This window comes from Nyctereutes procyonoides, unplaced genomic scaffold (assembly GCF_905146905.1).
Source record: "Nyctereutes procyonoides isolate TBG_1078 unplaced genomic scaffold, NYPRO_anot_genome, whole genome shotgun sequence".
Lineage (NCBI taxonomy): Eukaryota > Metazoa > Chordata > Mammalia > Carnivora > Canidae > Nyctereutes > Nyctereutes procyonoides.
Window position 1 is genome coordinate 20,065,325 of NW_026575051.1, and position 18,361 is coordinate 20,083,685.

Consider the following 18,361-nt stretch of genomic DNA (forward strand, 5'->3'; position numbering starts at 1 on the left):
TTTTCTAATTTTAACACAAGTTAGAATTCAATTTTAGAGCTACAAAAAATTCATGTATTTGGAAATTAATTTCACTTAGATGAAATGAACAAATTTTAATTGAAATTAAATTAAAGTTCCAGTATAGTTAACATATAGTGTTATATTAATTTCAGGTGTACAATATAGTGATTCAGCACTTCCATGTGTTACTCAGTGCTCATCAAGATAAGTGCACTCTTAATCCCCACCTCCCCTCTAACCATCAGTTTGTTCTCTATACTTAAGAGTCTGTTTTTTGGTTTGTCTCTTTTTTTTCTTTGTGAAATGAGCAAATTTTTAGAAAAATTTACCTTGTCCAATAAGAAATAGAAACCAAATGTCTTTAACCATTAAGGAAATAGAATCATTCTGTTTTTTCCATCAAGGCAGAAATTTCACCTACATTATTTATTGTTGTAATCTCAGTATTTAGCAGGGAACCTGGTACATAATATATGTGATTATAGCTAATATGTTGGGTGAATTAGTAAATGGATAGAAGGTTGAACTGAATGACCTGAATCCCTCCTTAGATCTAGTACTCTACAGAAAGGCATTTCTTCTTTCCTCCTGTGGTAATTTCCCCTAAGCATGAGTTCTCCTAAGATTAGGGACCTTGTATTGATAGTTCAAGCTGAATTTGGGAGAGAGACTTCACAAAAACCATCTGGGATATGATTTCTGTGTCCTGTCAACAGATGGAAGTATGCAGCCTTATTTTGTGCTGGAAGAATAGGGGACTCCTTGACCCCTTGACCAGAGCTAGAAGCCATGCTTCCTCAAATTCTCAAGAGTGCCTGGCTGCTGTGTGTCAGTCTTTCTCCTCATCCTCATTTCTTTTCTCTTTGCTGTCCCTCTTATCTCATGTTAGAGAACTTCCCTCAGTGTGTGCTGGAGATCTCTGATCAAGAAGTATTGGAATGGTATACTGCCAAAGACTTCATCGTGGGGAAACCACTCACTATCCTTGGGAGAACCTTCTTCATCTATGATTGCGATCCTTTTACTCGGCAGTACTACAAAGAAAAATTTGGAATCTCTGATTTACCACGTATTGATGTGAGCAAGAAGGAGCCACCTCCTGTAAAACAGGTAATGGAACATTCATTCCAAGTGTAGTGTGATAATAATCTTTTGATATAGAGGTTTAAGAAAAAGAAAAAAAAAGACTCTCATGTAAATACCCAATTAAAAATGGACAAATAAATGTTTTGCAAAATCTTTTAAAAGAAAAGACCCTCGGGATCCCTGGGTGGCGCAGTGGTTTGGCGCCTGCCTTTGGCCCAGGGTGCGATCCTGGAGACCCGGGATCGAGTCCCACGTCGGGCTCCCAGTGCATGGAGCCTGATTCTCCCTCTGTCTGTGTCTCTGCCTCTCTCTCTCTCTCTCTCTCTCTCTCTCTCTCTCTGTGACTATAAGAAAGAAAGAAAGAAAGAAAGAAAGAAAGAAAGAAAGAAAGAAAAGAAAAGACCCTCAACTGGTAATCAAAGAAAACAGAGATGAAAATAATGAGGTTTTGGATCAATTTGATTTAAAAAGACTCACAATATCCAGTGTTTACCTTAATGTGAAGGTAAGGAAATTTTATGCATACGATCTCTTTGGTCTGTTGCCTATGTATAAAATTGGATAAAATTTCTTTTTTTTTTCCCTTTTTAAAGTAATCCCTACACCCACTGTGGGGCTTGAACCCATAACACCAAGACCAAGAGCCCCATGCTCCACTGACTCAGCCTGCCAGATACTCCAAAATGGTCATTTTCATATACTGTTAGTAGGAGAGCCAAAGGAAAAACCTTTTTGGAGGGCAGTGTCATCATTTTAATTTTTTCAAAATAAAATATTACCTATCTCTTGACCTAGAAAATCTGGCGTGGGGACTATAAAAGGATATGTGTAAGGACGTGTACTGTAGTACTATTTATGAGAAAGTGTAAGGAAATTGGGAGAATAAACTACAGTACAATGAGAAGACTGTGAGGCTGTAAGACTGGTTAAAAAGAAAAAAGAGGAAATCAGTCTCTTCATATTAACATGGAAAAATGTCCATCACATTTGTAAGTGAATGAAGGCACTTATGCGATATGGCCCTATTTGTGTCAATTGCTGCATATAGTACCTGCTTGCATTTGCTGAAGAGAAGGCCTGGAGCAGTGACCACCTACACTGTCCACGGTGGTTAGTCCAGCATGTGGGAAGGGGGAGGTAGGGAAGTATGAGATGACAAGGGACCTTTCCTTTCATATTCTGTGTGCTCTGAACTTCTCCTTTTATACCAAATCTCATATTACTTTTATAATTTTTAAAATTTTGATTAGAAAAAGACATCTCTTAAAATTTCAGACTGCAAGGGGATCTCACTTTTCCCTGCCTATTTATCAGAACCTTTTACTTAAAAACTGATGGGGAGCAAATAGAAGCTGACTAATGAAGATGTTGGAAGGTGGCTTTCTTTCATTGCAACATAGCTTTCTCTAGAATTACACTAACCATAAAATCTAGTTCTGTGTACCAAGTCCACTCTGATCTGAGAGTAAGGCCGTGGTGCTTTTAAATGCACCAACATAGTAATCTGATAGTCTTGTGCCTTCAATGTGATTCAGCACCATATTTTAGAAATTCAAATAAGAATAGCATGTAGGGGTGCCTGGGTGGCTCAGCTGGTTGAGCAACTGACTGATTTCGACTCAGGTCATGATCTCAGTCTTGGGATCCAGCTGGGGCTCAGCCCCTCTCCCCACCCCCAACTCCCACTTGTGCATGTGCTCTCTCTCTCTCTCAAAACAAAAATTGCATGTGTTAAAAATTACACATTATACAGCAAATTCAAGAAGTATCTGATGTGTTAAGGCAGCACAGTATCACAGGCTGCAAGCGCAGGTTCCTGGCTTCTGCTTTCCGCTGATTGGCTGCCCTGCTTTTTGTACTTGGCCTCCAGTTACGCAAAGTAGGTATGGTTTTGCCAATACAGCATCTTGCTTCACTCTCCTGGACTTTTGTTGATGCTCTTCCACTTGCTTGAACCACTTTACCATCATTTCTTTACGCATCCTTTCTTATCCTTCAACACTCAGTATAGGCCTCCCGTCTTCCAAGAAGGCTTCTCTAAACTCCTAGCAGGGTTAATCACCTCTCCCCTGTGTGTTCCTGGGGTCTATGCCTTCCTCTGCTAGCACTTGTTTACTATATTAAAATATCTGTCAAAGAATCTTTTTTACTGGCCTGTAAGTTCCTTGGGGGCAAGGAGCCCCTAACTCAGTGCCTAGCAAATAGGACCCACATGGTATGTTTTTTGAACTAGATAAGAAGACTGACTATGAATGTATGTATTTGTTTCCCAAGGAGGCAAGTGATATCTTAGGCAAGCCTTTTAGAATCAACATTTCATAAAAACCGTTACAAAGAAAGATTTGGATTTTGGTGTGCTATGAGTTTCCCAGGGGAAATAAAACTTTTGGAAGGAAGTGCTGTCAGTTTTTTCTCTGATAGGATTCCTTACCAATGAATGGGCTCATTGATTAAGAATTATAAAGCCCTTGCTCCTATCCCCAAATTTTGGGGTGCCATTTGTTTCAATATACAGGAAGAAGTACCACAGGGCAGATCTAGATTTTGATCAAGCAAACTATTCCATCACTTTAGTTTATAGATAAGTATAGTATGAGATAGCAGTCCGAAGGACTTGCCCAAAGTCACACTGCAAAGTACAAGGGTGAATCTATTAAATGTCAAACCTTCTTACAAGAAAGAATCTGATCTAACCAGGAGGTAGGATGGGAGGGATTACAATACATTTTTCTTAGTGAAAAGGCTTTAATCCATCTTTTGAAGCTGATAAAAGTTTTGGGTCCTAGAACACCCCTGCTACCCATCCCTTTATTATCATCTTTTTCTCCTAACCTGTCTTCTAAAGAAAGGAAAGGAAAGGCTTAGTAGAAAGCGGAGTGAACCAAAGAATCACTGTAGATTTTGGTTTGTTTGTTTTGTCCTGTCTCAGTCACCTGGTATAATAAAACCAATTCTACATCCATCCATATAGCATATTAGTCATAGCATTTGGTCAGTTTATTTTCAGTAAATTCTCTACAATAAACAGTTACAAGTAAGCTCTCTCTGTCTGTCCATGAAAGTCTTAGTTGGAAATGAGTAGGAGAGCACCACTTAACCAAACAGCAAATATCTTTCGGCTCTCCTTAGTCATCATGCTTCAGTCATTTAAACCCTGAGCAACATAGTTGGAAAGCAGAGATGGGAAGCTGTAGCTGGGTCTAGCGGGATAAAGCCAATGCGATGATCAGGGATAGAATGGATATGAAGTGGATATATTCAATTCAACAACCATGACACTTAGGTCAGGCTAATCTGTTAGATTAGGAATAAGTAAACATGCATCTACTGGCCAGATGTGTTCCATCTCAGAGACTCCATCTGGAGACCTGCCATGGGGAAGAGGAAGAATCCAGAAGTAGGAGAGCCAATCTGCTACGGACCTGGCCTCTAGCTTTATCTGAAGGATTATGGGGCTCTCAAGCTCCACGTGTACTTGCTTTGTTAAGATAATGTGGGTGGGTCGTGAGAGCAGGATTATCTAGGAGTGATAATGTCCACAATCAGAAGAGTGGCTCATCTGGTTTAGAACAGGACACAGACAGTTGCTGGGAGTACAAGAAGCATGGTGCCAGGACCCCAGGCTCAGGGGCTGATATTGAGGGAAGGTCTTCATTTCAAACAGGGGGCATGAGGTGCAATTCAGAAAAAAATAGGTTGAACTCTGTTGAAACACAAAAAGGAATTTAAGAGGAAGGTGCTTGGAGGCTTCCCTATTTCAAAATTCAACTTCCACCACCAACCCCCAACCAGGCTGCTCTCAGAATATGTTGATGCGCTTACGGAGGAAGTTTAGATTCCACCACTGTGTATTTCTGTCCTCTAGAGTAACTCAGATGCTCAGCATGTGGTGTCTCACCCAAGGTCCCTCTGTCCATGGCAATTTGTATATTCAGTGAGAAGTGGTTTTGCATTTGGAGCGAGTTAGGTCATTGTCCATCTACTGTATCTGATAGTCACATTTCCACCACGATGATCACATTAACTACAGCCCCAGGAAGTGGGCAAAGAGGCAGTGTTCCAGGCACTACACCTTGGGTGAGCATAGTAGTCACAGGTATTTGAGGGAATACTCTGTTATAGATGGACCATGTAGACTAATTTGTCAAAGTGCCTGAATACAGTATCTAAAAAGATTTGGGGAAGGTATCTATAAGTGAAAAGTATGGAATAAACTGACTTTGCTGAGAAAGCCTAGAAGAAGTCCAAAGGAAAGAGCTCTGCTACAGTCTGCCTGGCCTTAAGGAGAGGAAAACAGCCACTGAACTACTTAAGTTTGTAGACCAACAAATCCTAGACTCCTACAGTGATGTTTTCAGCTCTTCATGGAGACCGAATGAAAAATAAAAGCTCATTCTGTACTTTCACACTAACTTACCAAAAACCTTCTTGGTAGAAGTTTGGTCTCTTGAGTTTGCTTCTTCATTAGGAAAGGAGAATTCTGTGTAGACAAGGAGTCTGAGTTCTCAGTAAAGAATGGCTGCCATCCCTGTTTTGTGAGGCAAAAATCAAGAAATAAAAATCTTAGGAATATGGAGATAAATAGGAGAAAAGTAGCACGAACTAAATCCTGCCCTCCCCCAACACCAACACACGCACACATACACACTTTGGGTAAACTGAGAAATCAGTTTCCAGATTCCTTAGGCTGAGGCCCACGCCCCAGAACAAAGAAGTCACAGACCTTAGACTTTTCCATGGTAGGATGACTACAGGGGCCAGGATTGGGACCAGGAGTAGGGCCAGGTCCTGCTCTGGCGGTAAGGGATCTGTGGACATCAGCAACACACAAGTCCCCCCTTATCCATGGTTTTGCTTTTCACAGTTTCAGTTACCTGCGGTCAACCCCAGTCTGAAGGCAGATGATCCTCCTCCTGATGTATAATCAGAAAGTCAATAGTAGCCCTACACTCGGTCCCAATGCCTATGTCATTCCCCTCACTTAGTCTTATCATGTAGGCATTTTATCATCATGTCAACACAAGAAGAAGGGTGAGTGCAGCATAGTAAGATATTTTGAGAGAGAGACCACAGTCACGTAACTTTTATTACAGTAGGTTGTTATAATTGTTCTAGTTTATTATTAGTTATTGTTGTTAATCTCTTAATGTGCCTAGTTTATAAGTTAAATTTTATCATACATATGTATCGGAAAAAGCTTGTACATAGGGTTCAGGCATCCATGGGGAATCTTGGGGTAAGGGGCACTACTGTACTTCCACTGTAGCCCTGAGGGTTACTCTGTGGCATCATCAGTCATTCCTATCAGCAGTGATCATGGTGTAAAGTTTATATATAAAAAGGAATGAAATATATAATGTATTATTTTCTGACTACTATGCATTTGTATATATAGAAATGGTTTTGAATAAATGTCTTCTATACTTTTAAAAAAAGAAACTTTGCTACCTTTAATGTAATTTTAACACAAACAACATTTACTTTACTTCTTGTATTTCTTCAGGAATTACCTCCTTACAATGGTTTTGGACTCATTGAAGACTCTGTTCAGAATTGCTTCGTTCTCATTCCAAAGGCCCCAAAAAAAGATGTTATTAAAATGCTGGTGAACGATAACAAGGTGCTTCGTTACTTGGCTGCACTGGTGAGGATGACTTTCATGTACTAAGATTCCATGGTGTCTCACTACTGTGCCCAGTTATCTTTTTGTTTGTAAGCTGTTGAGTAACAGCTGTTAGAGTTGTATGTTACTTAAACAGCTGTGGGATCCAGTCCCCAGCCTTTGGACAGGTTGGATAGTACTGGGGGTAGTGTCCTAAACCAAGACCTAGTTCTAGTCCTATCTCCTATAAACATCTTTGTTAGATCATTAATCTCTCCCTTCTACCCCTCAAATTTTATCTGACCTTTTTACCTTTTTTTATTACATAATTATGAAAGCCTGACATAGTAGAATTATTTGTGTACTTATGTGCAATTGAGTGTACTGTGATTTCCTTGAGAGTAGGGATCATATCTTACTATCATTATCTTTGATGTCTAGCTTGATGTATTTTGTATTCATTAAATGTAATAAATGGAATCAGACCAATTTAATAGGTATTGCCTTTGAGAAGTCATATGGCTGGTAAATTAAGAGCATGTGTTTGGAAACAGACATAAATTTAAATACTGAATACTCCACTCATTGACTGAATTACCTGAGGCAAATTACTGATAGGAATTCAAAGGGCAATGTTTTTTAAAATGGAAAATATGTAGAAATAGGGATATCAGAATTTTATTTAGAAATACGGATATAAATAGAAATTGAAATAAGTTACTTCCAGGAATAGGAATTGGGAGTGTGGAGAGGTGGGCCAAGTGATTTTTCAAACTGTATGCATATATTTGAAAAAATAAAAATTAAATAAAGACATAGTTGACTACTATATTTTCAAAAAATGTTGAACAAAGCATTAAATAAAAAAGGAATCCTAGCAAACTCTAGGCCAACTAGCATACTCCAAACCATAAAAATTCTACTTAATGAATGTTTTACATTATCACCAGGTCCTCTCAGTTACTGTTAAAGTTTAAGAGGCTTGTTGAATTATGATATATAGTAATTGTAAGCTCCGTGAGGCTGGGATCAGGTCTTTCTACAATTTTAAGTATTCAATAACTTTGGTTGAATGGGTAAATGCGTTTATTTACACATACATTATCCATGAGTTAGGCAATATAATATGCACATTTTATGTTTCAAAACATAAGAACCAAAGAGGCTAGTTGGCTTGTCCCAGGTCTCAGCATGAGACCTCACGCATGAAATCTCATGCTGAGAACTGGCAGAGGCAGAACTGGAACCCAGCATTCTTTTTTTCTAGCAGTATATTTCTATTTTGCAGTGACAATGTAAATAATTTTGGAAATATGACAGTACCTTCAGTATAAGCAATTATAATACAATGATCTAATTAATATATGAGTGAGGCAGTAGAAGAGAATATCACAGGTATTTTTCCTGTAGAGAAAGTTAACAAAGTCCTCAGAAAGGTAACGTGAAGAGTCACTGTAAGAAAGGAAGTTGGAAAACAAAGCTTATTCCTGCAGCTCTGAGAATCCTCAGTCCTGCATTTTTTTTCCTGCATTTTTTTTAATCAAGAGCCAGTACAATGTTTAGGTTATGAAAAGGGAAAAGAACTTACATGAGTTTGTAAACTACATAGTATTAAGCTTATGTCTAATACCCACAAATCATGGAAAAATTATTATATAATTGAGTACAAAAATTACTATGAATAATGTTGAATATTGCTAAGTGAGGAGAAAAAAATGCATTTATATTGACTGCAGTATCTATACTCACAAATAATCAGGGCAAATGTAATATATCGCAAAAGGTTGAAGAGTCAGTAGAAGCAATGATAATGACTGGGTAATTCGGATCTTCCCTCTTGCTGAGGGTACCTAGAAAAACCAGTGTGTATGTGTACATGTGTGCGTGTTTGCGTGTGTGTTTATGTACTACTGCTTAAAGGTGCTGGACAACAAGATGTGAAGAATCACTGAGCAAGAACCAGGAAAATATTGAAAACCAGAGGGTGAGCCTGGCGGATGGAGCCTTTTTTCCTCAAGGAATTTTGCTAATTACAGAAGCCTCCTCTATGAGTGCAAACACTGTAATTTGGGCCTGTTAAAGGTAGAAGCATCTGGTCAACCCTCTGTGCTTTAATCCATAAATGGATAATCCTTGAAGGGACTATTGTCTGGCTTTGAATGATCTCAGTCCCTGAGTTGTCTCAGTTCCAGAAATCAGATTAAGATCCTGAATAACTAAAGACCCAAGGTATCTGACAGAAGTCAATATAAACTCTTTGAAGACAGCATCATCAAAGGCTTCTATTTCTATAAACAATGTAAGAAATATAGTGTATTTATTTTTAAAATATGTAAACAATACAGTGTCCAGACGTACAGCAAGATGACATGAGGGAAAATGAACAAAAACAACGGACAATAGAAATTGATCCATAGGGACTTCAAATACTGATGTTACCAAATTCAAACAAAAAAAATCAATATTTACTATGTTTAAGAAGATAAAAGGATAAGATTGAAGATTCTAACAGAGAACAAGAAACAAAGTATTTCAGTTTTGAAAATTTATCAGTAATGGGTGACGGGCACGGAGGGGGACACTTGATGGGATGAGCACTGGGTGTTATTCTGTATGTTGGTAAATTGAACACCAATAAAAATCAATTTATAAAAATAAAAAAAAATGAAAATTTATCAGTAATAGAATAAAGGGGAAAATTATATGTAGAAAAGTACTTAATAAAATGCATCCACTGTGGCTTCAAAACAAAACTCTTAGTAAATAGGGTATAAAAGGGAATTTCCTTAGTCTGATAAAGAGTATCTACCAAAAATATACTAAGTATTCAAACAGCACACTTAGTGATGAAAGGTTGAAAGTGTACTCTCTGAGATTAGAAAAAAGGCAAGACTGCTATCACCCCTTGTATTCAACATTGTACTGGAGGCCCTAGCTAGAGCACTAAAGGAAAATAAAAGGGGGATATATATATACACATACATACATACATACATACACCAGCAGAACTATTAGTAAAGCAGTAGTGGTTATCATCCCACAGGCAAGAAGAAAGAGGTGATATTCTGGTCATGGTAATTTTTAAGCGTTTTTCCCTGACCTATTTAGCAAAGTAGAGGGTGTCTTCATTTAGTTCATCACGAAGCTCTGAGGATGAAAGAAGGGTGGCTGACAGTAAGGAGAAGGGGCTTTGCTAGGGACTTCAGAAGAAAAGATGGAAGTTCAAAAGAAGGAAGTCTATTGTAGAAATGCTCAGAGACAAATTCAATGGAATCCTCTTGAGTTCAGACAGACACTGGGAAATAAAGTCTGCTAAACCCAGCCAGGGGGTTGGGGCCCAAGTGAAACTATGGCTAGTGAAGTATCTGGGGCTCAGGGTGAAGTGCCAGCTAGGGGGCTTGGGAAAGCTCAAGAATGCCACTTGAGCAGTGGTCTGCACAGCAGCAGGCTTGGCCTTCCAAGGAGCCTGCAGGCAGCATGTAATCCATGCAGGATGTGAAGAAAACAGTATAGCCTCTGTTCATAATTTATATGAGTACATTTATTTTATAGCACCTGATATTTATATCTGCTTTGTAGGGCACAGAACATGTTTATGCAGAACATATATTGAATTATTCATTCATTCATTCATTCAACAAATATCAGAGAACTACTTTGGGTTTGGCATAGTTCCGGGCATTGAGGGTACAATGGAAAGACAAGGCAGACAAATCTCTGGCCTCATGGAGCTTACATTCCAGTTGAGGTTATTCTGGTCAAGAGTAAATATATCATCAAAGAACAAGTAGTAAACATGCTGTTAAAAGTAAAGCAGGAGAAAAAAGATGGGGAGGGGATCATTTATACTGGTAAATAAGAGAAATGCTGGGGGCGGAGAGTGCACAGCTGAGTAGAGACCAGAAAAAATGTCCGAGGGGGCTAGCCAGCAGCATATCTGAGGAAACTGCATTTCATGCAGAGGTCATAGACAGGGAATGGAGGGTAGAAAGACAGAAACAAAGACGAGATCAGGAACCAGCTCAGAGCTTTGCAGCCAGTGGTCTAACAAGGCCCGAGGGAGAGAGTGGTGGGAGTACTCACCCATGGTGCTGGCAACAAGGGATGTAGGTAACAAGCCTGCAGACAACTTAAAAATAAACCCAAAAGTTGATCTGCCTTTTACTGTCACTGCGTGCCTGTAATTCTAAATATTAGCAATACAATACTAATCCTCAAAGAGACCGTGCCTCCATACAGTAGAATTTCAGAAGAGAGCAATAAAAAACTGCCATTAAGCACACGCCACAGCAAGAATTGTAGAGAAGATCCATCAGTGTTGCTAAATACAGGAAAACCTTTGAGGAGAAACAGGATTTTCATAGTTTCAGGGTGTGTGCCTCAAGATATTTATCAACTGCAAAGGGAAAGATGGTAATTTTAAAAGGGAGAAACCCAGGATTTATCTTCTTATCCATGTGACCAAGGTCAACATCACCCATAGTAAGATACATCAATACTGTGTCCTCCTTGGTATGCTCTGAGAAAGACACGATATTTTGTCTGTGGTATTTTTGCCAAAGATGCAAATATCAGATCCACAAGGGACGTTCAACAAAATAATTGACCATTACTCTTCAAAAGTGTCAAGGTCATGAAAGATAAGGACAGAATGAGGAACTGTAACGATTGGAGGAGGTCAAAGAATAACTAAATATAATGTGAGATCTTGGATAGGATCCTGAGACAAAAAAAGAACACAAGTGAAAAACAGGTGAAATCTGAGTAAGAACTGCAATTTATTTAACAGTATTGTGCCATTACTATTTACTATTACTGTTGTACCATTGCTCTGGGTTTGATAATTGTACTGTGGTTATGTAAGGTGCTAATATCAGGGGAAGTTTGGTGAGGAGTATATGAAAATTCTATATTGTTTATGCAACTTTAAGTCTTCAGTTCTAAATAAAAACAAAGATTTTTTTTTAACTTCTAAAATACTTCTAAAGTACTCCTGCCAGGGTAAATAATTAAACCTCCCCCACTTGATACAGCCCTGCCTGTGGCTGTGTTCAGAACTTTGTATTTTATTCAGTGTGATGGGAATCCTCTAGGGTTTGGGAGCCAAGAGGTGATGTGATTTGATTTTTATTAACTACATTGTGGATGTTTGTTTAAATTTTTTTTTGTGTGTTGTTAGAGTGTCTAATCAAAAAAGTTTGGAGAATATTGGATTTGGGAATGGTATAGGAAATTATTTTGTGAAGAGGAAACCCAGTGACTTTCTTTGATAAAGGAGAAATTATCATACAAGAAATTCCATGTTGTAAATGAAAAGATATGTGCTGAAGTTGCAATTTGAGAGAATTTTAGTCAAGAATAAGCATGTCTGTATTTAGGCTTGTTCAACCTGGAATTGGTTTCTTAGGGTTATGTGATCACTCTTCAGTGATTAGATGTAGGAACAGTCTTATCTACAAGGTAGTATCTCAGAATCAATTTCAACTCTATGACTTTATATTACTCATCCAACCTTTCTTAACTTTTCTTTTTAAAATTATGTATATAAATGGATTTCTTTGAAGAACTAAACTTTGCATAATCATCTTAGTGTCTATGAAGTTGATCGTGTCAGCTAAGAGGTCTCAAACTATGGGCAGCCTGTGGGCAGAATGTAGCCCACGTTTTTTGTTTGTTTGCTTGTTTGTTTTGTTTTTGGCCCACATGGCACTTTAAAAGAGTTAAGTTCAACATTTAAAATCAGTTTTTTTTTCCAAGTTTTTGTTTAAATTCCATTTAATTAACATACAGTGTAGTATAGGTTCAGGTGTAAAATTTAGTGATTCATCACTTACATACAACACCTGGATTTCTGTCTTCCCGTGAGAAATAGGAAGATCTAGCAACATAGGGCTTACATTCAGACAAGGAGTTGAGTTGGGGCAGCCTCCTTTAGATGAGGCATGTCCTTTCCAGGCCAACAGAGTCCCCCCTCCCCTACCCCCATACTGTTCACTTACATTATATTTTGTATATTTGGTTTATATTTTATACGTAGTCCTTTTTTAAAAAGATTTTATTTATTTATTCATGAGAGACACAGAGAGAGAGGCAGAGACAGGCAGAGGGAGAAGCAGGCTCCCTGTGGGGAGCCTGATGTGGGACTGGATCCCAGGACACCATGATCACACCTTGAGCCAAAGGCAGATGCTCAACTGCTGAGCCACCCAGGTGTCTATTTTTACCTAGTCCTATAGATTCTTAAATTTAGAACATCTGAGTAGACCATGTACCTTCCTTTTGCTTCCTTTCTTCTCCTTTCTAGGAATCTCCCATCCCAGAAGACAAAGACCGCCGATTTGTCTTCTCTTATTTTCTTGCCAGTGACATGATTAGTATCTTTGAACCTCCTGTTCGAAATTCTGGCATCATCGGTGGCAAGTACCTTGGCAGAACTAAGGTTGCTAAACCATCCTCGACAGCAGAAGATCCCATCTACTATGGCCCAACTGACTTCTTCATTGGCGCTGTGATTGAGGGTAGGTCTAAGCACAGCATAGCCTTTCCTACCCACCAGGTGAATGGGTGCTTCCTTGTGGGAATTTAATTCATTTAACTCTTTTAAGAGGCCATCAGGCTGTATTCCACCTGAAATGAAGCCAGTATTCTTGTATGTGTGATACAGTATTTTGATCCCCTTCATATCAACTAAATTGTAAGTTGGTCACATTCATAGGCTATAGATGGAAACCTCAAGCTTCCTAAACACTGAGTGAACTACTGCATATTAGTTTAGAGAGTTGTTGGAAGTTCATTCGTCTAGGTCACAGATGCCTATCTGTGAACTTGTCATTGGAGGATCAGTATTATTTTACCCCTAATTGCATGATTAAAATCATAATCAAGCTAAGTGTATTCCCACCCTCTCCCCAGTGTTTGGCCACCAGTTCATCATCCTTGATACAGACGACTATGTTCTGAAGTACATGGAGAACAATGCTGCCCAGTATTCGCCAGAAGCACTCTTGTCTATTCGGAACCGGATTCAAAAGCAAGAAGCTCCTGCACCAGAATTGGAAAAGTATGTTTGACTCTCTAAGGTCCAATTTGACTTTGGCACATGTAAGACATTTAGGAGATAGTTTTGGATAAGATGAATGGGTAATCACATTTTAGATTTTCAGATTTCCCTCACCAGATGGGAGTTATCAGACATACAAGGAAGGTTCTCTGGGTCCATTATAGTAACATCATTTATTTAGCAAATAATTATTGAATGCCTGGTATGTATCAGATACTATCAGCAGGCCCTTGGGCTTTTGCCAGTCAACAGAATAGACAAAAAGTTTCTGCTGTCATGGAGTTTGCCTTCTAAGCAACAGGAGAGAGAGGCAACAAATAACACAAGTAAATCATACAGTACCTTAGGGGATAAGTGCAATGGAAAAATGGAGAACAATAAGAGTGATAAGAATTTCTGGAGGGTGATGGTGGGCTGTAGTTGATCTGGGGAACCGAGTACACCTTGAGAAGGTGACCGTGAGCAAACACTTGAAAGAAAAGGAGCTTCTCAGGAAGAGGGCCTGGTGACTGCGAAGGCCCAGCCTGCCTAGAGTACTGGGAAGAAGCAGGCTGGTGAGAACAGCGAGACTGAGGATATGAGTGGAAGAGGAGGAGATGGGGTTAGAACGTAGCACCATAAGAAGGGGCTGGATGAGGTAGGACCCACTGGGTCTTTGGAAATATGTTGACTTTTCTTTGTAAAATGAGGGCCACAGGGCGGGGGGTGAGGGGGTGTTTCTCAGAAGAATGGCAAGATTTGACATGTGTTTTAAAAGAACTCCCATGGCTGCTGTGCCGAGGCTAGATCAGGAGGCAAACGAGTTAGGACCATGTTATAGAAATCCAGGCAAGAGATGAGGGTGTGTGGACCAGGTGCCTCAGTGAACATGGGGAAAAGTGGTCTGATTCTGGATGAATTTTGAAGGTAGAGCCTGTAGGACTTCAGACAGATTATACAGAGGCTATAAGGCAGTAATTAAGAATGACTCCAAGATTTTTGGCCTGATAAACTGGAAGGAAGGAGTTGCCATCAGCTGAGATGGGGAAGATGTGTACTGTGGGTAGAGGAGGGTTATTTTGGTTGGGGGAAGGATTTTGGCTTTGGTTATTATAGGAGTGCTGACCACAGTGATTCCATCTTAGGCCCTCCATCTTGTTCATTCTCACACAGTGTCCCTCCTCGAGGCTATGTGTTCCTGGCCCTGGGGAGGCTAATGTCTGCCCTGATGGGATTGCAAGAAGGCTTTTTCTGATCCTCCCCAAAGTGGTGCACAGAGGACCCCACTTTAGGTAATTAGTAGAGATGGCTGGTGCACAGAAGGCCCCACTTTAGGTAACTAGTAGAGATCCTTTGGTGCACAAATGACACCACTTTAGATAACTATCCTGTGACCTCACCACCACGCTCCTTGCTCCATAAAAGCTGGGCATTGAAGTCCTGACTGGGCAGAGAATAGGGGTAGAGAATAGCTGCGTGTGGCCTGGACCATCCTGTCTGGATCAGTCTACTCGATTCTCCCATAAGTTACCCTGAAAGAAACTGCACAAATGGTATGGAATCACTTGCTTTGTGTTTCAGTCTTAAAGTGCCTTTCTGTTATAGAGGATGTTTTACTGACTCTCCATCTTCTAATAGATACACTAGATTTAAGGTATCTATTGGATATCCAGATAGAGATATCAACTGGCCATTGGATATATAAACCCGGGTTTTAGGCAAGAGGTCTAGGTATGTGGAAGTTGTTGACACAAGCAGATGATGTTTTAAGCCACAGGGCTGGCTAAGGGAGCAGTGCAAATAAAGAGAATAGCTCCAAGGACTGGGTTCTGATGTCCCCCAACAGTGAGCATTGAGAGAGGAGACTAGGAAGTCAGCTAGTGAGGCTGGATGAAAATCAAGTGGGTGTGGTGCCCTGAAGTCGGATCAAGGAAATGTAGGCCATTCTCCCTTTGCATGGAGCTCGGAACTCTGAAAACAACCAGGCAAAAAATCTTAATAATCGATGGTAAAGTTAACTATTCTGTGACCTTTAAAATTTTCTGTCAAAACATGAAAAACTCCATGGTTATATACGTGTAAGAAGTGAAAAAAATAGTAAAACCAATTTTTATTTGGTACACCGTAATTTAAAACAAAGGCAGGACCCCCGAGTGGCTAGTCAGTTAAGTGTATGACTCTTGAGTTTTGGATCAGGTAATGATCTCAGAGTCATGAGATCCAGCCCCTCATCAGGCTCCACACTCCAGCAGGGAGTCAGCTTGAGAGTCTCTCCCTCTGCCCCTGCCCTCACTCGCATGCCTGCACATGTGTGTGCTCTTGCTCTAAGATAAATCTAAAAATAAAACATTGGCAACATTAAGAATCAAAGTGCTTTACTTCTTGGGGGGGAGGGCAGGGAAACAACTTGCTGAGACAAGGTTGAACAGTACTTGCCTCGTTCTTGTCACATAACCAGAGCAAATATCTTTCCTATGCGTTGGCAAATTGACATACTCCTTTCAAATTTTGGATCAACTTTCACCATTTTATTATTTTTGCTCTCCATGTTGTGAAATACCTCCTCCTGTTCCTTTAATAACCATGAAGTGCCTCCAAGAGTTCTATCAATGGGAAGTTTCTCACTGCACCTGAGAGCTGCTTGTCCTTTCCACGCACCCTCTGTCCTCATGCAGGCCTTAAGTCACCTTTCCCCTAGCTGTGCGCTGCCCTGGGAATCCCACTGGCGGTGGGGACCATGGCACCCATCAGCTACTGCTATACCTCCATTACGTTAGAGGCAATATTTTACTTCCAGTGCTAGCACTTTTTGTCTCTTTGCTTCACTTTCACTTTTTTTTTTTTTTTTTTTGCCAATTTCCTTTTTCACTGATAGACATTTTTGCCAAGTGGCCAGTCACTGACAGACTTTGAAAAACATGAGCTGATTGTCACCAATCGATGTGCACGTGTTGTTTTTATGTTGATCCGTACACTGACCAGCCAACAGTGAGTTTGTGCTTTGTGCAGTTCCTCACTGTTCACAAACTGGTAACTAAAATTTGAACCTTGTTGTTGAAGGACTGGGTTATTTAACTAAACAGTGTTAACTGAAAATCACACTCATCAGAGCCTTGCAGAGGGACAGCTGCCTGTATATCAAGGAATGATTCATTGTGTCAAATGGGGATTTAGCAATGTGGGGGGATCCAGGTGGGATCCCCCCCATTTCAGTGGAATGGGAAGGGCAGGAAAACCTGATGGGAGGGGATTTATTTATTTATTTATTTATTTATTTATTTATTTATTTATTTAAAGATTTTATTTATTCATGAGAGACACACAGAAAGAGGCAGAAACACAGGCAGAGGGAGAAGCAGGCTCCATGAAGGGAGCCCAACATGGGACTCAATCCTAGGTCTCCAGGATCAGGTCCCAGGCTGAAGGCGGTGCTAAACCGCTGAGCCACGGGGCTGCCCCTGGGAGGGGATTTAAGAGAGAGTGGAAGGATGGCAGCTACTTGTGTGAGCACAACATAAGGAATAAACTTGTTGAATCACCATGTTGTGCACCTGAAACAAACATCATGTGTCAATAATATTGAAATTAAAAAAAAAAATGAGTGGGAGGAGAGGAATTGAGACCAGAATTATAGACAACTCTTTTGAGGAAGTTTGTTGCAAAGGGGAAGAGACATGGGCAGTAGTTGACAGAGGAGCAGAAGTTTTTATTTTTAAGATAAAAATAAAAAACAGCATGTTTATACATAAATGGGAATGATTTTGCAGTGAGGGAAACTGACAAATGTGTGAAAGGATGGGACTCCATACCTGGTGGAGGAATGGGACACCAAGCATTCATTTCTGGCAGTTCTCAAACTTTTTGGTCTCAGAGCACCTATATACTCCTAAAAATTAATGAGGACCACAATGAGTCTTTGTGTGGTTTTATATCTATTGATATTTACCATGTTGAAAATTATATTTGAGAAATTTAAAAATATCAGTTTTTAAAAATAAACTCATTTCGTGTTAACACGAACAAGTGTTTTATAAAAAATAACTATTTTCCAACCCCCCCCCAAAAAAAATAGAAGAATGGCCTTGTTTTACATTTCTGCAAGTCACGTTAATGTCTGACTTTATTAACAGAAGACAGCTGGATTTTCATCTGCCTCTGTATTCAGATTGCTGGATCTCATTCATCATGTAACCTTTGGAAAACTCCATTGTGCATTTGTGAGAAAACAAAGGTTAAAAAGCAAATACTGGTTTAGCGTTATTATGAGAATAGGTTTGACCTCACAGACCCCAAATGGATCTGAGGAGCCTCTGGGAGTCCTGGAATCACTCTTTGAAACCTTGACCTAAAAAAAAACCAAAACAAACAAACAAACAAAAAAAAAACACCTTGACGTATGGCAACAAGCAGGAAGCAGGAAGGTGGAGTGGAGTGTGTGGGTGTAGCTCCTGGGAGGTGGGTGGATATGGATGATGGATCTTACCAAGTGTGTCCTTTTCAGAGTAGCAGTGCCATAGGAAGAATAAGGATGGGAGATTTCAGGAGAGGAGGAGTTGTGAATTGTACCATTCTATTGACTACATATCAACAAAATATAAAAATGAAAAATAAATGCATAAGTTATCTACTAA

The 18,361-nt window shown here is 39.7% G+C and overlaps 1 protein-coding gene across 1 annotated transcript in view; it reads left to right on the forward strand.

The window, feature by feature from the left end:
- EFHC1 (EF-hand domain containing 1) overlaps positions 1-18,361 on the forward strand; it is a 63,251-nt gene that overhangs the window by 24,251 nt on the left and 20,639 nt on the right. The window contains exons 6-9 of the mRNA XM_055329564.1: positions 893-1,113; positions 6,593-6,733; positions 12,996-13,209; positions 13,604-13,751. Coding sequence (XP_055185539.1) covers positions 893-1,113; positions 6,593-6,733; positions 12,996-13,209; positions 13,604-13,751 — 724 coding nt within the window. The remainder of the gene's footprint in view (positions 1-892; positions 1,114-6,592; positions 6,734-12,995; positions 13,210-13,603; positions 13,752-18,361) is intronic.